This window comes from Myxine glutinosa, chromosome 7 (assembly GCF_964187855.1).
Source record: "Myxine glutinosa chromosome 7, kmMyxGlut1.1, whole genome shotgun sequence".
NCBI lineage: Eukaryota > Metazoa > Chordata > Myxini > Myxiniformes > Myxinidae > Myxine > Myxine glutinosa.
In genome coordinates, this window is record NC_136267.1 from 165,786,216 (window position 1) to 165,812,011 (window position 25,796).

The 25,796-nt window shown below is 43.6% G+C and overlaps 1 protein-coding gene across 1 annotated transcript in view; it reads left to right on the forward strand.

The window, feature by feature from the left end:
• The window catches only part of LOC137431813 (D-3-phosphoglycerate dehydrogenase), a 73,556-nt gene extending 50,702 nt beyond the window's left edge, over window positions 1–22,854 (forward strand). The window contains exons 8-10 of the mRNA XM_068123540.2: window positions 10,890–11,042; window positions 21,355–21,481; window positions 22,775–22,854. Coding sequence (XP_067979641.2) covers window positions 10,890–11,042; window positions 21,355–21,481; window positions 22,775–22,854 — 360 coding nt within the window. The remainder of the gene's footprint in view (window positions 1–10,889; window positions 11,043–21,354; window positions 21,482–22,774) is intronic.
• The last annotated feature ends 2,942 nt before the right edge of the window (window positions 22,855–25,796 follow it).

Consider the following 25,796-nt stretch of genomic DNA (forward strand, 5'->3'; position numbering starts at 1 on the left):
GTCTCGCTCCCATAAATCATAACACTTCTCACACATGCAGCATACACCTTTCGCTTCAGCTTCAACGGCACTCCCCTCCTCATCAGCAGCCACTCAGTTCCCGAAACTTCTTCCATGCACATCTCACTCGAGCAACAGTTGCCGAGTCTGATCCACCTTCTCCATTCAGCATGTCTCCTAGGTAACAAAATGTTTTCACACCTTCCAGCTTCACGCCGCCTCCAAGATCCAACTCAACATTTCCTCCATCTGCAGCTCCCTCTGTGCACACCTTACACTTTAATGTAGCTGCCACACTGGTTAATGACCCTCTCAAACCACTACATTTTTGATGAACCCACTCGGCGCACATTGTACATTGAATGGAATTCACTCCGTCCTCCTTCCTGCACACAGCACACGGCCACTTCCCAGTTCTTTCCACCTCACCACATGCTTTACCACATGCCATCACCTTCGTTTTTCCGATATTCACCCTCAGACCTTTTGTCTCCCTACATTCCTTCCACTTGTTCATCTTCTCCTTCAGTCCATCCATACTTTCTGCAATCAACACCAGATCATCTGCATACAACAACTCCCACGGTAAACCCTCCTTTACATTCCGAGCCAGCACCTCCATCACAGCTACAAATAGTAGTGGACTTGGTACCGACTCTTGATGCACTCCCACCTTCACCTCAAACTCACCACTGTTCCCGTCCTTCGTCCTTACAGCTGTGCGCGCTCTTTTGTACATTGCCATCCCTACTGTGATGAACCATTCCTCCACTCCTAACTTCCTCAATGCCCATGTCACTACTTCACGTGGAACCCTATCGATTGCTTTCTCCAAATCAACAAACCCAAGAAACAACTTCTTCCTCTTCTCCATGTACTTCTCCTGCAACTGCCTCACAATAAAAAGCGTGTCTGTCGTTCCTCTTCCTGGCATAAATCCAAACTGCATTTCGTCAATCTTCACTTTCTTCCTTATCCTGCTTTCCAACACTCTTTCCAATACTTTCATTCCATGCTCCAATAACTTTATCGCTCAATACGAGCCACAGTCCAGAGGGTCACCTTTCCCCTTGTATGGAGGGACGAGGGTACTCAGTTCCCAAACCACTGGAATGCGGCCTTCTTTCACCACCAGATTACAGATCTCTGTCATTCTCTTCACACCCCAATTTCCCGCTACCTTCAACATATCTCCCACACCTCCCGTCGGCCTTTCTGCTTTTCTACTCTTCATTGCTTTTATCACTTCCTCAACTTCCTTCTCGGTTATCTTCTCTGCCGGTCCTAAAACTGGGTTACTCTCTATGTTGCCGTCCCATTCATTCTCTGCATTCACAGCATTTCCATATATCTCTTCCATCTTCCTTTAATTCCATCTGGGTCCACAACAATTTGTCCCACTTCATCCTTCAAGCAACTCACCCCCATCACATCACACCTCTTTTGCTATCTGCTTTGCAATCCTGAATACCGCTCTCTGACCCTCTTCCAAATCCAAGCGTTCTCCGAACATTTTCCTCCATGCCTCCTGCGCCTTTGCTACCTCTTTCTTTGCAGCCTTCTTGGCTGCCTTATAACTTTCATGCTCTGCCTTTTCTGCCCCCATACCCTTCGCCTTCTGCCACTCCTTGAACTGCTTCCTCTTCTCGTCAATCTTCTTTCCGACTTCATCATCCCACCACCATGTTTCCGAGTGCCTCGGTTGTCCTTTTGTCCATCCACATACCTCACCAACGGCTCCCAACAGACTATCTTTCATTGACATCCAACCACTTTCAAGCTCAACCACATCATCCTCCACCATACTCAGCCTCTCTTTTAATGCCTCCCTCACTGTCATCTCTTTCAACCTCCACACCTTCATTCTCAGTTGGTACTTCACCCGCCGAGCTCTCCTCGCACCTTTCACCCTTATGTCGCAGACAACCAAGTGGTGCTGCCAAACAGCCTCCTCCCCCTGGATCACCTTTGTGTCCCGGAGGTGCCCCCTATCTCGCCTACGCACCAGCAGGTAGTCAACGGTTGTCGTCAACCCACCTGACGTACATGTATCAAGCTTATTATCCTCTTTCTGGAACTGAGTATTACAAATCAACAAATCAGCTCCATCAGCAAACTCCAAAGTCCTTTCATCTTCTCCATTTCTCACACCATATCCCCATAACCCCCATGAACTCCCTCAAAACCGTCCATACTCCTTCCCACATGTCCATTTAGGTCTCCTCCTACCACAAAAACTTCCTCATCTTTCACGTTTTCCATCAGCTTCTCTATTGCACACCAGAACTTGTCATTCTCTTCATCGCTCCGACCAACCTGCAGAGCATATCCCAAGATGATGTTCACCAAGAGCTTTCCAATCATCATTTTCACCATCATCAACCTTTCGCTCACTCTAGTCACACTCACCACACTGTCTACAAACTCCTCAGAAAACAGGACACCAACACCATTCACGCCTTCTGGGCACCCTTGCCACACAAACTTGTATTTCTGTCCCTGCCTACCCTTCACCATTCTCACACCACTTCCCTTCCATCTCGTCTCCTGCACACCACATATGTCCACTCTTCTTATGACCAGTGCTTCCACCACTTCTCCTGATCTCCCTGTCATTGTCCCTACTAGTGTAGCAGCATAGCAAACCTGTTGTGCATTTTGTGATACAAGCACCAAATTTGGCACAAATGTACATTAATATGTTGCGAACATTTTCAGATATTGGGCCACTTGAAATTCCGTAATTTTTTTTTTCAAATTTTTTCAAATTTCGTAATTTCAAATTTTTCGGGTGACACCGTCACAATTTCGGTCTTCGAGGCCGGCCGATATAGTGGGGCGGCTTAGCCCAAATATTCAAAAGAATTGTGCATTTTGTGATACAAGCACCAAATTTGGCACAAATGTACATTAATATGTTGCGAACATTGTGTGGTCAGCAATGAAGACGAGAGTCTGAATTACATGTATGCAAAAGACCTTGTGAACCAGTGAAGCAAATACACGGGTAAGCATGAATTAAATCTAGGGTTTAGTATTTGATATAATTTCCATGATGTTTACCTCTACACTCAATGGTGGAAGGAGGTAATGTTTTGATCCCAGCTTGTCTGTATGTCTGTTTGTCTGTTAGTCCACAAAATTCCAGACAAAGCTTGTAGTAGTGGTAGTTGTAGTGGTAGTGGTGATAACAGAAATTGTTATATAGAACTGAACTTATATTATTATTATATGCAGAAAATAACTTCATTTCTATATGCCCTGCAGTGGACAGGTTAATTGGTTTATGCACTGAAGGGGTCACCCTGGTGTGCACTGCTGTGTTCTGCCTCACTGAGTTGTTCAGGTATGATGTACTCAGCACAAGCTTCCGGTCGGCCCGGAGGTGGGGGTGCGGGGCCTGTCACGGAACGTCAAAACAAACGGCCTGCCGGGGCCGCCCAAAAGTCGGGCGTGAGGGGCGCGTCCACTAATGGAACGCCTCTCGCTTCCCAGATCGAGGGCCACGTGGTCAGGAGAACCTCGTCCCTTCCGGTCACACTTTGCCTATCGGCCGGCCTCGAAGACCGAAATTGTGACGGTGTCACCCGAAAAATTTGAAATGACGAAATTTGAAAAAATTTGAAAAAAAAAATTACGGAATTTCAAGTGGCCCAATATCTGAAAATGTTCGCAACATATTAATGTACATTTGTGCCAAATTTGGTGCTTGTTTCACAAAATGCACAATTCTTTTGAATATTTGGGCTAAGCCGCCCCACTATACATTCCATGTCCCAAACCTCAGAAACCGATCTCCATGTCGACGTTTCGTCGTCATAAATGGAGTGATTTCCACCCTTGCTTCGATCGGGTTCCCCACCTTGAGTTTTGACGAGAGGGGCTAGGGTCTCCCACTGGGTACTTTGGGCTGTACCCTGCCCATATGTAGTGGTAATTGTCATGGTTCTCTTTTTGAGGCAATGTTTTTATGGCCGGATGCCCTTCCTGGCGCCAACCCTTTTAGTCACCTCTTACGACACGCAGGGATACAGTGTACCTATTCGAAACCGGGGTACACACTGGGTAAACCTGGGTACACACCGGGTCAAGTTTGGTGTCAAGAGCGTGGAGAATTTGGAAACAAAATTTTCGTAGTCGGAGGCGATAAATTTGCATCGTCGATCGGTGCGCGTGTCGCGCACAGCGCGTCAGTTAAAATTAAAATTTTATTCCTGGTAAAAGCCGCACGGGAAAGTGACCTCTTCTTTACGGATGGAAGAGGTAAGCAATATGGAAGAAAGGATGGAAGATGAGGGTAGCATCAGAGGTGATTCGGATGTAGATGGGGGGGTTGAACCTAGTGATGGAACTTCCCCCGCTGTAGGGACGGCCCCCATAGACAACCAGGCCTTAATGCAATTTCTGGAGCGATTGAGAAATCAAATGAATGCCCAGAGTAAAGAATTGAACAATAAAATGGAGGGAATGAGTAATGAAATGAGGGGAATGAAAAATGAATTGAAGGACGAAATTTGGGGAATGAGGGGGATAATAAGGGGAGGTAGTGAAAGACTGGATGCCCAGATTAAAGAAACGAAAACCCCATGTGAGCAAACGAATGAGATAAAGAAAGAACAAAAGAATGATCGACTTGGAGCGGTGCGGGCCGCGTGGGGCCTGGCGAAGCGTGCGAGCGAGGCGGACGGAGGGTTCCCTCACGCCAGAGCTTGGGGCCGTGTTGGACGACGGACAGATAAGCTCGCACCACATTACACAAACCCACGACGAACGTGTTCTTTTGTTAATTCATTTTCCCCTGCCTCGTATTTGGAAGTCAGTGTGTGGGATCCCAATTTGGGATCATTATTTATTTACCGTCGTGCTCCTTGTTCTCGGGTTCCGAAATAAACGTGTTTCCTTTTGTACATTTTACCCCGGATTCCCGTTTGAGTTCGTTCCCTCTCCAGATAAGCGCCTCCGCTTCTTCCTCTTCATTTCTTCTTCCCACGGTTGATAGCAAATCCGTATTTGGTCGTCGCCTCAGTTAAAGCCGTTCTGTCCCTGGTGTTAACCTTTAGGGATTCGCACGACAACTGCAAGACGCCCTTTTATTTGGGTGGTGTATAGGCAACAGCCATCCTACGGACATTCCTGTTCCAAGCGTGCAAGCACGTTCTTCTGACGCATCCCTTTATTTTAGGCAGTGTATTAGCCAGGCCACCGTCTCGATCGCTCCCAAAAACTATATGGTGTTCAAAGAATACTCAGTTCGTGCAGTCAACTTGGTGCGAGCCAACTCTTTTTTTTTTTTGAAGGATTTTTTTCTATAATTGTTACGTAGATCACGCTCAAGAAATTTCAAACTGATCAGACTAAGCGTTGTCCCTGGCGAATTATGACGTCGTAATCAAGGCACCAATGATATTGTTAACACTTATTCCCCATGGAGAGTTCTTTACAATGAGCCACATTTCAATCTTTGTCCATGGAGAGGTTTCGGAGATGTCGATGGCGCCTGTACCATGTGACCCATGATGTCATATTAAAATATTCTACAGGAGGAAGCGCTCTTATGGTGAAAAAAATTCCGTGTCAATCAGACCAACAAATGCAGAGAAAAAAAAAATTCATACTCATCGGATGAAGTGTACTTGTTGAGTTATGACGTCATAACGAAGGCACCGATGACATCATCATTAACTTATCTTATTCTCAATGGGGAGTGCTTGACAATGAGCCTTGATTCAATTTTTTCCCATTGAGCGGTTTCAGAGATATGGAGGTGTAAAGTTTTTCCAAGATGGCGTTCATACTACATGACCGATGACATCATAATTATGAATAAAATAATTTCTGCAGGTGCTGGCGCTCCTTGGTAAAATTTCGTGTCAATGGGACCAACGGTTGCCAAGAAAATGAATTTTGAAAATGCAGACACGTACGCCACACGTAGGGTAGTAAAAAAAATTTTTAGAATGCTGAAAATTGATCCTCATCGATTATGTTTACGCCATAAAATGCTCATGAGTTTGCGTGAAATGCATAAAGTAAAACTTTATTGCCTAAATATGCTTACGATTAAATTAAATAATTGGCAACATTGATATACCTGTAATTTTCTGGTCTAAACCTGTCTCAGTAATGTAATGTAATGGTTAGAGCGTCCGTTCTGAGTCTGGGAGGACTTGCTTGACACTCGGCATTAAAAATGGATAGAACAGCCATAGGTTGGTAATAATAGCCGAATGGCCTCCTCCTGCATCGAAGTTCCTTGTAAGGCTACTCGCACTAAAGTAGTTTGCTATGCGTATGTGGGAAAAGTGCCGACACAGCTACAGTGCATTCAGAAAGTATTCAGACCCTTCACTTTTTTCACATTTTGTTATGTTGCAGCCTTATGCTGAAATTGTTTAAATTCATTTTTTCCCTCATCAATCTACACTCAATACCCCATAATGACAAAGAGAAAACAGGATTTTAGAAAGTTTTGCAAATGTATTAAAAAGAAAAAAATTAAATATCACATTGACATAAGTATTCATACCCTTTGCTATGACACTTTAAATTTAGCTCAGGTGCCTCCCATTTCTCTTGATCATCTTTGAAATGTTTCTACACCTTAATTGGAGTCCACCTGTGGTAAATTCAATTGATTGGACATGATGTGGAAAGGCACACACCTGTCTATATAAGGTCTCACAGCTGACGATGCATATCGGAGCAAAAACCAAGCCATGAGGTCGAAGGAACTACCTGCAGAGCTCAGAGACAGGATTGTGTCGAGGCACAGATCTGGGGAAGCCTACAAAAAAAATTCTTTCTGCATTGAAGGTTCCCAAGAGCACAGTGGCCTCCATAATTCTTAAATGGAAGAAGTTTGGAACAACCACGACTCTTCCTAGAGCTGGCCGCCCGGCCAAACTGAGTAATCGGGGGAGAAGGGCCTTGGTAAGACATGGGACCAAGAACCCGATGGTCACTCTGGCTGAGCTCCAGAGATCCTGTGTCGAGATTGGAGAAACTTCCAGAAGGACAACCATCACTGCAACACTCCACCGATATGGGCTTTATGGCAGAGTGGCCAGACGGAAGCCTCTCCTCGGTGAAAGACACATGAAAGCCCGCTTGGAGTTTGCAAAAATGTGTTGGGCTTTCATGTGTCAAATGGGAGGCACTTGAGCTAAATTTAAAGTGTCATAGCAAAGGGTCTGAATACTTATGCAAATGTGATATTTCAGTTTTTTCTTTTTAATAAATTTGCAAAACTTTCTAAAATCCTGTTTTCTCTTTGTCATTATGGGGTATTGAGTGCAGATTGATGAGGGAAAAAATGAATTTAAACGATTTCAGCATAAGGCTGCAACATAACAAAATGTGAAAAAAGTGAAGGGGTCTGAATACTTTCTGAATGCACTGTGTATATACAGTCACGTGAAAAAGTAAGTACACCCCATGAAATGTTTTTTTAAATCTTTTTAACAAATGTGGACATATCAATATTTGATCTTCATTTAAACAGTATCTACAGATAAAGGTGATCTAATTGAACAAAAAAAATGAAAAATTGACTTTGCAATAATTTATTCAACAAAAAATTAACAGAGATGCCATTTCCTTCTGTGGAAAAAGTAAGTACACCCTTGGCTCTAATAGGTGGTATTGTCCCCTTTGGCTGAAACAACCTCAAGTAGGCGTTTCTTATAACTGTCCACCAGTCTCTGACATTGACTGGGAGAAATTTTTGCCCACTCCTCCATGCAGAATTCTTTCAGCTGTGCGATGTTTGAGGGGTTTCTTGCATGCACAGCTCGTTTCAAATCCCCCCACAGCATCTTGATGGGATTTAGATCCGGGCTTTGACTTGGCCATTCCAGAACCCTCCATTTCTTTCTTTTCAGCCATTCCTTGGTGGATTTACTGGTATGTTTAGGGTCATTGTCATGTTGCAAGGTCCACCTTTGTTTGAGCTTCAACTTCCCGACAGATGGCCTCACATTATCCTCAAGCACCATCTCGTACAATGAAGAATTCATAGTAGATTCTATGATGGTGAGCTGACCAGGCCCTGATGCAGCCAAGCTGCCCCAAACCATAATATTTCCACCACCATGCTTTACAGTTGGTATCAGGTTCTTGTGGTCAAATACTGTGTTTGGTTTTCGCCAAACATGTCTTCTGGTACTGTGGCCAAATAGCTCTACCTTTCACTCATCTGTCCAGAGCACATTGTTCCAGAAGTGCTGGTCTTTGCCGAGGAGTTCATTGGCAAACTTTAGTCTTGCCCTGATGTTCTTTCTGGACAGCAAAGGTTTCCTCCTGGCACACCTCCCATGTAGATCAAATTTGTGCAGCCTCTTTCTAATGGTAGACTCGTGCACTTTGACATCAACAGTGGCAAGAGCTACCTGGAGGTCCCGTGATGACATTCTGGGGTTCTTAGAGACTTCTTTCAGCATCTTGCGGTCTGCTCTCGGGCTGAACTTGCTGGGGCGGCCTGGCCTGAACAAGTTGGCAGTTGTTTGGAATCTTCTCCACTTGTAGATGATCTTCCGAACAGTCGAATGATTGATTTCAAATTGTTTGGAGATCTTTTTAAATCCCTTCCCAGACTCGTAGGCATCTATAACCTTCTTTCTGAAGGCTTCAGAGAGCTCTTTTGATCTAGGCATGGTGATGCCGCACACTTCAACAACAAAGAGCAAACCACACTAAATGTCTGAGGTTTAAATAAGACAGGTTCCTCCAAGATCCTCTCTAACGATGTTCTAATCATTTGCACCTGAGCTGGTGCGCCTGATTCTAATTTTAGGTATTTGAAGTAGTGATAAATGTAGTGGTGTACTTACTTTTTCCACATGCGAAATTTGCATTTATGTTTATTTAAATTATACAATGGACTACAAAATGCAAATGTTTCATGATATTTGTTATATTATATCACCTTTATCTATCAATATTGTTGAAATGAAGATCAAATAGCTGTATGTTGAAATATGTTGAAAAAGTCAAAACTTTACATGGGGTGTACTTACTTTTTCACGTGACTGTATATATATGAAAAAAGTGAAGTGGCATATATATATATATATATATATATTGTTGCGGATCTCGAGCCCGTCGACGTACTGAGGGGGGATTAAGCCCTGCTCCCCCTCGAGCTTCGAGTCCACGAGGCCGTTACCCACTCTACACTCGTGGGGGGTGGATTGCAGAGCGATTCCAGCCGCCAAACCCGCAGCGAGCGCCTGGAAGGGTTTCCGGTCACAACCCGAGTACCTTCGATACACACGCCGCCGCGAGGACGGGGGCTGGACCTCACACGAGTCACGCTGGTCTGATACGCCTGAGCGGTTTGTGTGTCGCGTAACTCGTGCCATTATTACTATGAACCCGATCAAGCGGTTTTAACTCGTGCAATGCGAGGCCAATGGTGAAGGGACGAAAACGGCCAAGTTGGAAACAAGCACAGGTTTATTCACAAATGTACACTGGTGAGAGAAAAGGGACACAGAAGAGAAACTTAACAGTCCTTACTTACGTTTCCCAGACAAGGGCCCTCTGGCTCGTTCGGGGAAGGGGAGGAAGAAGAGGACGCGCACAAAGCGCGGCTGCTTTGTGCAGTTCGCCCTGGACGGCTCGTTGGGCGTTTCCCCTCGAGGATGTTCGCGGCAGGGACGTCGGCCTCAGTCATGCATGAACGGGAATCCACGCAGCGTGTCCCGAAGCCAGCGAGGCAAAGCGCATGTGCAGGGAGTCCAGGCAAAGGTCCTCAGTGTCCTGGGAGTGCGTTCAGAGAGAGCGGGGGGCAGAGAGTTTTAATCCAGCGAGGTCGTCCTGCAAGAGCCTGAATCCCAAGAGAGAGAATTCGTCCTGCCAGAGCCTGAATCCCAAGAGAGAGAGTTCGTCCTGCCAGAGCCTGAATCCCAAGAGAGAGAGTTTGTCCGGGGGTCTGGGCCGGGTCTTATAGCCCCCGGAGTCCCACCAGAATGTTCCAAAGGCCTCCACTGGCCGCCGGGGTATATATATATAGTTTTGCTTTCTCTTAATTTCTACCCTTGTTGGTGTCATTTTACATTTCTTCTTTTATAATTCTTGCTCTTCTTTGTAAAGCGTTTTCAGATATTATTTAAAATAATATCTGAAAACCCAGGCATGGCAAACCCAGGCAAAAAACAATGAAAAGTGCTATATATTAATGAATTGAATTGAATTACAATGATTCTCCTGGTACTTGATGTTAAAATGTGGCACCTTTAGCAAATCTCGCAATGCTGTGTTGGTGACAGATTTTTAAAATATTCAGTAAGATAATCTTTAACTTTTCAACATATTTATGTGAACCTGTTGCTGTGAGTTATCTATGCCATGTTCCATCTGCCATGAAGTATTGGTCCAAAGTGGGCGATGGGATGCAAGAGCTCCAACTCAGCGGTTGAACTCTCGAGAGCTACTTAAAGGGACACAATCATGAATTTTTTGAAGAGATATGTTTTCGAGGATGATATCCCTGACTCATTGGCACAAAAACATTTTTGGGGGAGAATAATAAGCCAGATAATCATGTTTTAAAGTCGTACTATTTTCACTTCGTTATGCAAATGAGCTACATCCGTCGATTTGCGTGATGTGACAGGTGCATGACAGGTAACAGATGACGAAAGTGTACGTCTGCATTTCATCACAAGTTATTCTACCATTCAAGATGCCGATATGCCAAGCTTTTAACTGTTCAAATCGTCAAGAAATTTGCCCACAGGACGGAAATTTCTGAAACACGACGTCGTACTATATCAATCTTTGTAGGTGTTAGATTTGCCTTGTTTGATATTCTTCTCCTGTATCTTGTTGACTGAATTGAATTTTTAATGAGATTTTGTATTGGCACCATCAATACCCATTTTCTGCAGGAGCCACCAAAAAACGTTTCACTGCTGTCACATCATTCGGTTATCTGCACTCCCCACCTGGGCGCAAGCACATCTGAGGCCCAACAACGCTGTGGCGAGGACATCGCACGGCAAATCGTTTCAGTCATTCGTGGAGATGGCCTTGTTGGAGCGGTGAGACAATCACATTGTCTGTTTCTTCTTCAGGAATGTTTTATAATCTCATACCTTTTGAATCTTGTAATGCAAGATATTATTGTCAGAAAGGTGTAAGATGTTGTGGATTGTTGGTGGGGTGTTCATTTACCAGGTTTCTTGAAGAGCATGCACCTATGGTGCAAGGTGTGATGTGATGGGGGTGAGTTGCTTGAAGGATCAAGTGGGACAAATCATTGTGGACCCAGATGGAATTAAAGGAAGATGGAAGAGATATATGGAAATACTGTTGAATGCAGAGAATCAATGGGATGGCAACATAGAGAGTAACCCAGTTTTAGGACCAGCAGAGAAGATAACTGAGAAGGAAGTTGAGGAAGTGATAAAAGCAATGAAGAGTAGAAAAGCAGGAGGGCCGACGGGAGTTGTGGGAGATATGTTGAAGGCAGCAGGAAGTTGGGGTGTGAAGAGAATGACAGAGATCTGTAAGCTGGCGGTGAAGGAAGGCCGCATTCCAGTGGGTTGGGAACTGAGTACCCTCGTCCCTCTATACAAGGGGAAAGGTGACCTCTGGACTGTGGCTCGTATCGAGCGATAAAGTTATTGGAGCATGGAATGAAGGTATTGGAAAGGGTGTTGGAGAGGAGGATAAGGAAGAAAGTGAAGATTGACGAAATGCAGTTTGGATTTATGCCAGGAAGAGAAACGACAGACGCGCTTTTTATTGTGAGGCAGTTGCAGGAGAAGTACAGGGAGAAGAGGAAGAAGTTGTTTCTTGGGTTTGTTGATCTGGAGAAAGCATTCGATAGGGTTCCACGTGAAGTGACATGGGCATTGAGGAAGTTAGGAGTGGAGGAATGGTTGATCAGAGTAGTGATGGCAATGTACAAAAGAGCGCGCACAGCTGTAAGAACGAAGGACGGAAACAGTGGTGAGTTGGAGGTGAAGGTGGGAGTGCATCAGGGGTCGGTACTAAGTCCACTACTATTTGTAGCTGTGATGGAGGTGCTGGCTCGGAACGTAAATAAGGGTTTACCGTGGGAGTTGTTGAATGCAGATGATCTGGTGTTGATTGCAGAAAGTATGGATGGACTGAAGGAGAAGATGAACAAGTGGAAGGAATGTATGGAGACAAAAGGTCTGAAGGTGAATATCGGAAAAACGAAGGTGATGGCAAGTGGTAAAGCATGTGGTGAGGTAGAAAGAACTGGGAAGTGGCCGTGTGCTGTGTGCAGGAAGGGTGTCGGAGTGAATTCCATTCAATGTACAATGTGCGCTGAGTGGGTTCATCAAAAATGTAGTGGTTTGAGTGGGTCATTAACCAGTGTGGCAGCTTCATTCAAGTGTAAGGTATGCACAGAGGGAGCTGCAGATGGAGGAAATGTTGAGTTGGATCTTGGAGACGGCGTGAAGCTGGAAGGTGTGAAAACATTTTGTTACCTTGGAGAAGTTGAAGCTGTAACCTAGACATGCTGAATGGAGAAGGTGGATCAGACTCAGCAATGGTTGCTAGAGTGAGATGTGCATGGAAGAAGTTTCGGGAACTGAGTGGCGTGCTGACGAGGAGGGGAGTGTCGTTGAAGCTGAAGGGAAAGGTTTATGCTGCATGTGTGAGAAGTGTTATGATTTATGGGAGCGAGACATGGGTAATGAACGTAGAGCAGCAACGAAGGGTGGAAAGGGTGGAAATGCAAATGGATCGGTGGATGTGTGGAGTATCGTTGAGAGAGAGGAAGACAAATGATGAATTGTGAAAGATGATGGGAATAGAGCCTGTGATGGATGCTGTGAAGAGAAACAGTTTGAGATGGTTTGGTCATGTGTTGAGGAAGGATGAAAGTGACTGGTTGAGAAGAGTGATGGAAATGAATGTAGAAGGAAGTAGAGGACGGGGAAGACGGAGAAAGACTTGGCTAAAGATGGTCAAAGAAGAAATGCGGGCAAGGGGGTTAACAAGGGGAGATGCAGAAAATAGGGCAAAATGGAGAAGATTGTCATGGGGACCGCAAGGCTAACCCCCGCTCTTGCAGGGAAAATGGCCTTAAAATGCCCGTTGTTGTTTCGTGGAGCATGCACCAAGTGGCTTAAGCATTTGAGCAAGCACTCCATTCAAAACTGTTGCTAAGGAACGGCTGGATTGGCAAGCACTAGCTAGCTGCTTGGTAACTTAACACACCCCGGGTTTCCTCCCTTTCAGTTTGGTGTTAAACACTATTAGCGACTGTTTCAAAAGGAAATCATACGTGTTTGTGGTTTATAATATGTTTACTTCCAGTAGGCCCCATGATGACCTATTTATACACGTTAACACTGCATTTGTCCTACGGAGGAAAAGCCCTTCGTGAGGGTGTGGGGGGGTTGTTTTGTACTATTAATATAATATTAATTACTATTAATATGATATTGTTTTGTGTTAACATTAATATTATGCAGTTAATCATTATTGTTGTTATTACTTTTGATATTATCAGCGGCTTTGGAAAACTGTCACACTTATCTATCTTAACAGATATACACCTTAACTCGGATTTCACCCAATACAAGGTGGGAAATACCCCATGGGGAGGGTGGTAAATTAAGTTGCTCCAACCTCCATCATGTGACCCTTAGTCCTCCAGTCAAGTTTGATTGAGATTGGATCAGTCATGACTGAATGTATCGCAGACAGACAGACAGACAGACACACAGACACACAGATGCCAAAATGCATATTTTAGTATGATGAATTACGAATTTATGTAGAAACATTTTTTCAAAATGAACTTTTTTTTATTCATAACTGAAGAGATCAAACGAAACTGTTATAGTTGATCAAGGTTACATATCAGGAATACCTGCAAAAATCATGTACAAATTAAAATTCACTGGTTACAAAGGTATTCAGCCCCTTAGGTCAGCACTTGGTGGAAGCACCTTTTTCAGCAATGACTACTACGATTCTTTCTGGGTAGGTGGGTACCAGCTTTGTACAGAGAGATGGTGAAATCGAGATAACTTGTGAACAACTGAAGGGATTCCAACCAAAACTATGAACTGTAATACAAAGATGAACTGACCAGATTTTGGGTTCAAAAGGTCAAAGGTCATGTGCCCTTTGAAAATCATTTTGCATATCATAACTCGAGTTAGAAGCATCTCATGTTTTCTCTCTCCTACTTGCTTCTCTTTTCTGTCTGCTCTCTTTCGCGTGTGTCCTTTAATTTTTCATGTGACCTTTAATTGAGGTCAAACATTGATGTGGGTTGGGGCATATCCATCGGCTCATTCGTGTCAATATTTTTTTCTTCGAATGCGTGTTCATTTCTGTTTATTCAATAACACACTGGATTATTAAACCTATTTTGATGGAGTTTGTTCTATGTCATGCTTCAATGTCATGCAGTGTGACCAATGGCAGTATCTGATAGCAAGCAATGAAAATGGTGGTCGCACATGTCAGCAGTTTCATCATGGTCACAATGGGTTTGTTTGTTTTGTTTTCGAAGTTGCTTATTCTGAGCGTTCAATTCTGTTTGTTTTGTCTGACATTGTTGAAGTGCCTTACTTATTCAATCACATTCTGTTACATACCAAGCTTCCAGGAACACAGCAGGGAGTGGCAATGTAACTGTATGAAAGTTGGCAGATGGTGTAACTGGCAGTATGAAACGTCGGAGGCTCAGGCAAGTAATGCCCGACATGATTTGGCAGATATGGTGCAATTACCTTTGAGAGTTTTAGTCTGGACTCGATTTGTGACCTGGGCTTAAACGATCACATTTGTACTTCACCAAAAAGTGTGCCACCCCTCAAAAGGACATTAATCTTGGGACTCGTCTGCTGGCATTAATTGGTTCATCTCTTGGCCATCTGTCCAGAGTGTAAGTCATGGAGTACCTTTCCCTCATTCACTGGAATGATCTGCTTCAAGTTGGCTATTGCATTGTTTTTCATGCCAAGTCCTTTTAATATGTTTGTTCCCTAAACAAGCACTTGTTAACACATGAGGAAAGCATTATCATGGCTGAAGTTGTTAAGGGGTTGATAGACTTCCAATGCATTTGTAACTATTACAGTAACTGTAAAATGCAAAAGACGCTGCACTAAACGCCATAAAGCAGAGTAATAGTGTAGGCTGTTATGTCATTTCGTGGTTTTTTTTTGTTAAAAACAAAATTCCACTTGATTCCTTGTCTTTGGGGTGTCACATATTCGAAAAAATAGGTTGTTAATTTTTTAAAACGGATTACGGGTGTCAAATCCAAGATGGCCGCCAAAATATATAAATTCCATTAAAACTGGTATTCTGAACACAGTATGAGGTCCAAATTAATGATAATACCCATAATTTCAATACCAAGGAGTTCAAAATCAAAATCAAAATCCAAGATGGCCGCCACTTCTTAAATAACCACAGTACAAAAACTTAATGTTCTTGATAACACAAATTGTGAATGATGAAATAGGTCCATTTTGGTGGTAATGCCCACATAAGTAATGCTAGGCCGTTGGGGAAACATGTTACTGATTCGTTGAAATCGGTGGATGCCAGCCATAGTGAGAAATAGTGAAAAAATCCAATATGGCTACCACTGTTTTACACAAAGGTCCACATTGCTATAACAATGATAGCGTAATGTAATTTCCTGTTTGACCATATTTAAATATTCCTGTCTCACAATCATCCGTTTTCCCTTACAAGTCCTCGTGTTCATCTCCCACAATGTTCTGAGCTGATTGTTCATTGTTGCTACAGCCGTAGTTCAAACAGCTACAGACCTCTGTGCATGGGAGTTTATTGCTGCGGCAACTACAGGAGTTTCCTTTGCATCCTGATTTGCAGCCACATTTTACCAGCTTAGTCACGGCCTCTGGTGCTGGAGGGTTCAAACACATCACCGGAAGAAATCTATTTTCCTCTGACTTCCATCCGTAGTCAGTGGGAGAAGGAAGGGACGGTTGACTTTCGCATGCCTGCATCCATATCATTGCAATATAATGTGCTCGCAGAATGTGTGGTGTCAATGATCCAGAGGTTGGAGGCAAACTCTCTCCCTCGGCCTGTCGATTTGAGTACAAGAACCATCGTAGTGCATTTACTTTGGTGTGTGTTTTGGATCTGTACAACAAGCAAACGAACCTTTCCAGTTGGTCAATTGCGTTTGGAGAGGGTGTAGCAGCAGATTTGCCATGTGAAGCAAGTGAATCCAGTATCATATCATCGCAGGACATGAACACCTTCATACACCAGTCCTTTGTCCTGCCGGCGAACCTGCCACACATATCTGATCCTGTGAAAGAATGAAACCCGAGAATAGCTGAGGCGCGGTTAACTCCTAACTTTTCAAAGATAGGTTTGACTGCAATTTTCCTATTCAGTTTTCCTTTTCCGGTAAGGAAATATGTCTCAGCAGGTAGCTGTGGATGCATGTGGATCATCAGCAAGAAGACATCGGTATCTGGAGAGTCTATTACAAGTTCTACATCGCCGTTAACTGTTAGGGCATGGAGCAAGAGTAACGTATCTGCTTCTTCATGACCGTGTTTTACCAATTCATCAGGCACACTTACATTGCCTTTTGTCTCAGTGCCGAAGGTTACCATGAACTTCTTCAATTTGATGGCAGAGCTGTTGCTGTGATCCAGAGTCTTTGCAGCTAAATACTCTACAAGTTCTGCCTTGGTTTTGACACTTGAAAGGAAGTCCTTCAAGGAAATATTCTGGATCAGTGTACTATCTTGGATGTGATAGTAGGTCGAGTTTCCCTTTGTTCTCTTTTTCCCCATTTGCTCTTTCAGAGAACTTTCGACGTATCTGTCAAATACCAGTCTTACTTCGTCGTAGTTAGCTGCAATCCTGATAAGCTTTTCAAGAAATGACATGGCAAAATCACTGCATGTTTTCATTTTGTCTGTCTTGGAGATGGAGTTAACGAGGGCCATGCCATCTATGACTACAACTTTAAATTTCTCAGACATGTCGGACATGTCAGTTGAAGCTTCTTGCTCAGGCTGCGCTTCTTGTACTTCAGGCGCCTCGGCTTGGGGTGGTACTTCAGTTTGGGAGTTTTCACTCAATACTTGGTCGCCAGAAACACTCAGTATGGCATTAGCTGGATCGCTTGTGGCTTCTGTTGGGCTAGGTTGCTCCTTGGTAACTAGCGCTTCAAGATGATGAAGGACCTTAGCCTTGTCATATGCTAGGAGAAGTGACCCATCCGAAGCGAAAAGGGCACGTGGAACAATTCCAAATTCATACTTCCCAATACAGTCCTTTAGATCAAGGTCTGGACGGCTTCTTGATGCTACTATAAACCTCTGTAGGAGTCCTCGTTCTTCTTTGACTTTAATGAGTTTGTCCCCTGCTTTCACTTTCTTCATTGTGTTGGCACTTTTGAAAGTGCCTATGTTCTTTCTCTTCATTGGATCCCACACTGAAAGTTTTCCTTCTGCAAGGCGTTCTTTGACAAATGTCTGGAACAACTGTTGTCCGATGGCATCGCGGTCTACTATGTCCTTTGTTACCTTTTCATCAATTACTTTCTTGGTAAGAAGGTTACACAGGTCACTCTCATCGGTTACGAATGGGTCTCCATGAACAACAAATACCTCTGTCAATCTAGCGGAATTTCTCATTACTCGGGTGGACTTTCCCCCTGTGATCTCGTGGTGTTGGTCTCTGGTATCAGCACCTTCCATAACATATTCTCTTTGAAACTCCTCTACTAGATTAGACAAGTCAGGTGCAATCAGGAAGAAACGGTCTAGAGCTCTCTCAATTTGGGTTATTCCAGTAATGCCTCCAATGACCTTGAGTTTGCGGTTCTCCTGCTCAATTCCGTGATCTGGACCTATTGAAGTGAATGCAGCAATCCCCTTCGTCACACAGAAATTTCCTTTCAGGAGTTCTGCCCAGACATCTGGAAAAACTTGTTCTGTTTGCTGCATTGTTGACAGGTACAAAGGGAGCAAACGTGCGTAGTTCAGGTGGTCGTGAGCAAAGAAGTACTTGATAAGAGCTTCAGTGCTTTCCATATGCAGCAGCAGGTCCCGTTGTCTGGTAGCTCTAATATACTGAAGGATAGTTTCAAACTGCCTCAAGTAGTTATGGATGTAGTGTTGAATTGGTGCTGGATTGCTTTCAAACTGTCCCAACTTTGTGAGGATATCTCTAGATTCGAACATGGTCATGGTTTCTCTGACGGCATCTCTGAGGTTTTGACGGTTGCCTGTGTTCATGCTGATATCTTTCTGATATGCTTTTTCCAAATCAATGGATGCTTCACTTAGGAACACTTTCTCTTCTGGTGCTTTTGTTAGGAACCTGTCAAAGTAGAGATGGTATAGAGCAAGCAATGTTACAGTATGTGCTTCTAGGGACCTGTAGAGATGTTTTCCATTTAGGATTTGCGTTACGGTTGTTGGAGAATATAGTCCAGTTTCGACCCAAGCCTGGTCAATGCCGCTTCCTTCTGCCATATTGAAATTGAATTTGAATTTGACTGCCATATTGAAATTAATTGTTTTTGAACTCCTTGGTATTGAAATTATGGGTATTATCATTAATTTGGACCTCATACTGTGTTCAGAATACCAGTTTTAATGGAATTTATATATTTTGGCGGCCATCTTGGATTTGACACCCTTAATCCGTTTTAAAAAATTAACAACCTATTTTTTCGAACATGTGACACCCCAAAGACAAGGACTCAAGTGGAATTTTGCTTTTAACAAAAAAAAAACACGACAGCCATTTTTAAGACATAGCAGCCTACACTATAAACTAGAACGGCACTCAGTAGAGAGCATACCTCCGCCTGGTTGGCCATATCGCTCAATGGTGAAGAATCACTTTAAAAATTCTACTAGCTGGATCCGGATCCGGATCTTCACCAAAATTGAATCGAGTCTTCCTTGTTCCACAAACAACCTGTCCAACAAGTTTCGTCGAAATCCATCCATAACTTTTTGAGATATCATGCATGGTATCGTATTTAGCCCTATCTCCCAATGGTGAAGAATCACTGAGAAAATTAAATAATTCTCATATACCAATCCATATGCAGATCTTCACCAAAATCGAATCTAATCTTCCTTCTCAGACACACAACCTGTCCACCAAATTTCGTCCAAATCCATCCACAACTTTTTCAGATATCCTGCTATGTATAGTTTTTGGCCCTATCTCACAATGGTGGAGAATCACTTTTAAAATTCTAGTAGCCGGATCCAGATCTTCGCCAAAATCGAATCATTTCGTCCTTGTCACATTCGCTACATCTCTGCCAAATTTTGTCCGAATCCGTCCACAACCTTTTGAGATATTTTGTTCACAAACAAACGGACAAACAGGAGTGAAAACAACCTCCATCCACCTTTGGTGGCGGAGGTAATAATATTGAACAAGAGGGAGAATTGCTTCGCAATACACATCCCCTACTGGTCCCAGTGAATGTTCTTGTTCCAAGTGTTCAGCAATTGTGAGCCATATACAGAAGGACAAATTGTTTTAGGTATGCAAAACTACAGAATAAGTTGCAGTTTCTGTACATTATCATAATAAAGCCGTGTACCAAGTTTCAGTTCAATATGTTAAAGGGTAAGGGAAAAAGTCTGGAAAACCGTCCCATATATAAATGTGACAAAGTCCAAAAGGGGCATAATCCCATGAAAAATTGGTGAAACGCTCCGAAAATCAAGCTTCTTCTGTAACTTATCATAATAAAGCCACGTACCAAGTTTCAGTGAAGATGTCAAAGGGTATGAGGAAAAAGTCTGGAAAAGCACAGGTGGGACGCACAGACAAACAAACAGACAGAGAGAAAACCTATACATTAGTCCCCTTTGGTGAAACCGGTAGGGGACTAATAAGAATAACTTGTCATAAAGAGGAAGTGGTCAACCAACCACCTCAAACTTCAACCCCAATGCCCATGAAAAGGATGTCCATGCACCTGTAGTAATCGATGCTTTCAAAGCTACCATAAAAAAACAACAGATTAATTTTGGTGTTGACAAATTCTGGATCACAGGTAACTGTTAAACTAATGCGAGCATCCACATAATTATATGAGGTGAAGCTAAATGTCTGTAAACATGATTTTTTTTTTCCACATAGCACATTAACATATCCCATATGAAGAACTCAGAGCTACGTTAGACATTTATTAGCGGCACATAAAGGATTTTACCGGTGGGACTAAAGTTTACATTTCAGCTTGTGAAAAAAAGTACACACTGTCCAGTGTCCAGTGCAGGACAGATCTACATGCAGATTGTCAAAGGATAAACTTGGTAAGTATTTGATGTGTTTTGGTAACAAAGGACAATTTGTTTTTGCAACCTGCATGAGTCTGATGGGATGCATAATATGAGTAAGAAGAGAAGTTCAAATTTTATTTTGCAAGGAGGATGTGTGGAACATCTGCCAGGAGGTGTGGAAACTTGTTGTTCATGTACTGGCCATTAATGATGACTGTATTTTATCAGTTTCAAATTCACATCGATCCAAAAGAGTGACACGCTTCAGTTTCTTTCTTTCTTTTGGAATTACTAAATAAGCAATCCAATATCATGATTTTAATTTTTCTGTTCAAGAATTTCAAAAAGTTTTTAATGTAAGGAGAGGTGAGAAAGGTATAAATGAAGAAAAAGCAACTCCTTGAGATGGTTCTCTGCCTCTCACTTTATTTTTTATTTTATTTTCTTTGTATAAATAGCCTTGGCTCTTGGAAGAGCGAGAACACAGAAGGAATCAAGACACAACATAACAAAAGGAACAGCAGAAAGAGGGGGAAATACCAACAGCAGGGCAGAGGGAGAAGATTAATGGAGACGGACAACAAGGGATGTGCGGGTCGGAGAGAATGTAAGGGGTGGATAGAACCACCTTTAGAGGCCATTTTTCCCCGCGGAGCAGGGGTTGGCCTTTTTCGGGCACCGCGGTCCCCTTTTTGAAGCAATGTTTTACGGCCGGATGCAAAGATAGGATAAGAAGGAAAAATTGGCAAATGGATGGGGCAAGGGATTTGACAACATCTTAAAAACATATCAATGGGTAACAACTGGGACTTCCCATTTGCTCTACATTTTCTGGTGTTTTCAAACAAGAAAAAAGTTGCTGAACTTTAGTCCAGTGGTCTACACCACATTTTATATGCTATGAGCAGTCTGTCATTCATTTTGTTCTCCGAGTGACTTTGCAACTGTATAAACAGGGAGACATTATTTCCAGTAGGAGTAATCATACGTATGTTGAGATTTTACAATCACATTGAATCTTGATATTTTCTAATGTTAACATTTTCAGTAATGTCCTTTCCATAATTATGCGACGTGGATTTTGCTTCAGGTGAATTGTTCAAAACTTACCAAAGCATTTACGCCAGAATATCGACCATGGCTGAGGCTTGGAATTGCCTTAGGAGCAGCAGCCAGGGCCTTGTCGGCAGGTACTGATGTACAAGTTGTGACATATGGTAAGTACAAATTGTGCTTTACATCACGCGTTCGGTTTGTGTCATGATTCTGGATGACCTCTTTTAAAAATCCAATGAATCGACTGAGATTGCTAATTGCTAAATGTTTTTGCACCATATTGAGAAATCAAATTGATGTCTAACTATTTTGCACAACTTGTTAAAAAATCTGGCTATTTATTTGACATCACTTGTGATTATGGTAGTTTAGGCTAATACTTTGGAAACTATGTTCTTTTTTTTTTTCCCCTTTTTTTTTTTTTGGTATACTGAATCGAGGCTCGTGAAAGAGCTAACATTTATTTCACAAACAAACAAACAAACAAAACAAACCAGACAAACAAAATATACAAAAAGAGGGAGCGGAAGACAAGATGGGGAGAGAAGGGGAAGCACACAACCACAACATTTGAGAGCAGGGAGAAGTGTGGGAGGGAGAGGGCTTGGGGGCAGGAGGTGTGGGAGGGGGAGGGGGGGGGGGGGAGAGGTATAAAACACAAGGGGACCGAAATTAGCGGGGGTAGAAAAGATCAAGGTTTTGGATGGGGGAGGATAAGAGATGGTGGTGAACAGCTGTTTTAAAGACCTGGAGGGTGGAGTAGTGTTGAAGAGAGTGAGGGAGTTTGTTCCAGAGGCGGGAGAAAAGAGGAATGAAGGAGTGAAGGTGAGCAGAAAGTCTTGATTTTGGCAGTTTAACCATAAGAGGGTTGCAGGCAGATCTTGTGCGACCTGTAGGAATATTTGGGGGACAGAGGCCAGAGAGGGCTGGGGGGGCAAGGCCAGAGAGGAGACGGAAGAAGACGGAAAGACCACCAACCTGCCTGTGGTGAGTGAGTGAAAGGCCCTTGGAGTTAGCTTCATCGCGGGAGATTCCAATGATTCTGAACGCTTTGGTTTCAACAGCGTGAAGACGGGCTAGGTGTGAGGCAGGAGCACCAGACCAGAGGGGAGAGCAGTATTCCATAGAGCTGCGGATGAAAGCCTTGTATGTGGTGAGGAGGTCAGGTGTGCCAAGGAAGGACTTCACACGACGGAGGATGCCCAGTCGGCGACTGGCTTTGGAGGCCAGATTTGAAATGTGGTTTTCCCAGGAAAGATCATGGCAAATAGTGAGACCCAAAAGCTTGAGTGACAGAACTTCTTGGAGAGGATTATTCAGAAAGTGGATGGGAGGGTTTTCCAGTCGGTCTTTTCGGAGAGACATCGTAAGAGTGTGAGATTTAGACTCAGACTGATCCTCTTAATATCAATGCTTTAAAAAGCTGCTTGCATTTAAAAACTTCTTTTTGACAGTACATTATATGAGTTTAAAAAAACAAAACGAGAGCAATGCGACTGTCACCAATATGTCTCTGCGTAGTCCCTGCCCATGACGATGTGTAGGTGTCGTCGTTCACTGTTCTAAAAAGAAACATGTTTGGTTTAAATCCCTTCAGCTCTTTTGAAATATCACATTTTTACCACAGGACAGGTTTCACATCGATCGGTGAAGCGTTTTCGGAGAAGGTTTTTTTTAAAAATATTGGCTTTCAAGCTAATATGGCTGCCAAACCACATGACATATGTCATCAAAAATGTCCACTCTGCATAAGTATGGATAGGGGATCACGTTTCTGAAGTTTTGTGTTGATCGGATAAGTTTCGTTTTTCTATCCAAGACGGCTGCCAAACCACATGACCTATGATGTCATCATTTGGAAACTATATGCCACAATGGTTAGATGACATTTGTAAAATTATGCATCAATAGGTTAAGCAGTTTCAGAGATATAATAATTTTATTTTTTTTCAGTCCTATATGGCTACCAAACCATGTGATGTATGATGTTATAAATTTAATATTTCAATACAAATGGTATACCATGTGAGCTATGATGTCAAAAATTTAATATCTCAATACAAATGGGTCAGATATCATGTGCATGCAATTTCAGATATTTAGGATAAGGCATTCACCGATGGCTGGTATACCATTTCACCAATGATGTCATCATTATCATGCTTTTGTTCCCCATTAGGAGTACTTGACAATGTGCCAAGTTTAAATTTTTCCATTCAGCGGTTTCCGGGACACAGGGGAGTGTGTCGCACGCAGGGGAGTGTGTCGCACGCAGGGGAGTGTGTCGCACGCAGGGGAGTGTGTCGCACGCAGGGGAGTGTGTCGCACGCAGGGGAGTGTGTCGCACGCAGGGGAGTGTGTCGCACGCAGGGGAGTGTGTCGCACGCAGGGGAGTGTGTCGCACGCAGGGGAGTGTGTCGCACGCAGGGGAGTGTGTCGCACGCAGGGGAGTGTGTCGCACGCAGGGGTGTGTGTCGCACGCAGGGGAGTGTGTCGCACGCAGGGGAGTGTGTCGCACGCAGGGGAGTGTGTCGCACGCAGGGGAGTGTGTCGCACGCAGGGGAGTGTGTCGCACGCAGGGGAGTGTGTCGCACGCAGGGGAGTGTGTCGCACGCAGGGGAGTGTGTCGCACGCAGGGGAGTGTGTCGCACGCAGGGGAGTGTGTCGCACGCAGGGGAGTGTGTCGCACGCAGGGGAGTGTGTCGCACGCACTGGAGAGGGGGAGTGTGTCGCACACACTGGAGAGGGGGAGTGTGTCGCACACACTGGAGAGGGGGAGTGTGTCGCACACACTGGAGAGGGGGAGTGTGTCGCACACACTGGAGAGGGGGAGTGTGTCGCACACACTGGAGAGGGGGAGTGTGTCGCACACACTGGAGAGGGGGAGTGTGTCACACACACTGGAGAGGGGGCGATTTATATTATGTGGAATCAAATTGAAAGGTAATGGAAACGAAAAGCGGCGTTATGCAACTGGTTCAGTTTGTTTGTTTGTCTGTTTACAAATGTCAGTTTATGATTGAAGAAAAACTTGATCTCAATTGAATGTTATATTTTGAACACGAATCGGATCATGAATTGGGGAAAATAACCTGCAGTTTCGCAGTACGTTGGCTCTGCATTGTCCTGGTCGCACATGTGCAGAGAGGAGTAAGATAAAATATATATATATTCCGTCTTCCTGTCCTGCATTCAAACAGAATTGAAAATCACTCCAAGCTGGAAATTTACTGTTTTTAAGAATGACATAAAGGACACGTGCAACAGGCATGAATAACTAATGTTACATGTTAAGTAAGGTGCTGTAAAAGCAGCTACATCAACGGTGGTAAACTTCCAAAAAAACTTCTTTTCTTCAATCTTTATTTTCTTTATATTTCGATGATCCTTTAAAACCTTTATTTTATTTCAATTGTATTGTACAACTTAACACTGTAGAACACAGATCCCCTCATTGGAACTTTGAAAAACCAGTACTTGGACAAAATATTATGGCATTTTACATCATCTCAACCAATCAGATTTGCTGGTTGCCGACCCTGCCCATTTCCTTTTTTTCTCAAGACTGTGCGGGGTAAGGTATTATTTGAACTACCTAGCTTACTTTTTCTATTGTTCTAAACGAATGGGAATGGTGTCAACAATGGGAAGATAGAGGGAGGGGAACACGGAGTTGGAGGGAGGTTGAGGTGCTCGGAGGGGGTAGTTTTGAAGACTGGTTTGTCGGGGTGTTGCGGACTTGGGGTTTGAGGGAGAGGGGGTGTTGAGAACTTGAAGAAGAAAGGAGGAGGGGAGGACAGGGAGTTAAGGTTGGGTGGGGGCAGAGAGGGGACAGAGTTGGGAGAAGGGGTTGAGGCTTTGGGAGAGGGTTGAGGACCTGGGGATTGAGGACCTGGGGGTTGAGAACTTGGGTTTGGGAGGGGGGTTGTGGACTTGGCGGTTTGTGGGGGGAAGTGGAGGACTTTAAGAAGAAAGGGGGAGGGGAGGATCGAGAGTTGGGAGAGGGGGTTGAGGAAAATGTCAGTTACCTTTTATATTATGTGACATTTTATATTATGTGACATTTTATATTATGTGACATTTCCATGGATCCAAGCTAGTATGAAGTAATGATATAAATATCCCCATTAACTAAAAGTATATGCAGGATGGGACACAGGTCATAACTAAAACGGCACTCAGTAGAGCATATACCTCCGTCAGATTGAACAGTTTACGCATTGTAGCCCACTGATAGGCCGGATCTGCATCCGGAACTTAACGACAATCTAATTCGCTTGCTGGTGTCACCTACCCAGCTCATCCACCTAGTTTTATCATAACCCATCCACAATTTTTGGAAATATCGTGCTATATATCGATTTTGGCCCTAATCTCTCAATTGTGAAGAATCACTTCTCTCTCTCTCTCTCTCTCTCTCTCTCTCTCTCTCTCTCTCTCTCTCTCTCTCTCCCTCCCTCTCCCTCTTCCTCTCCC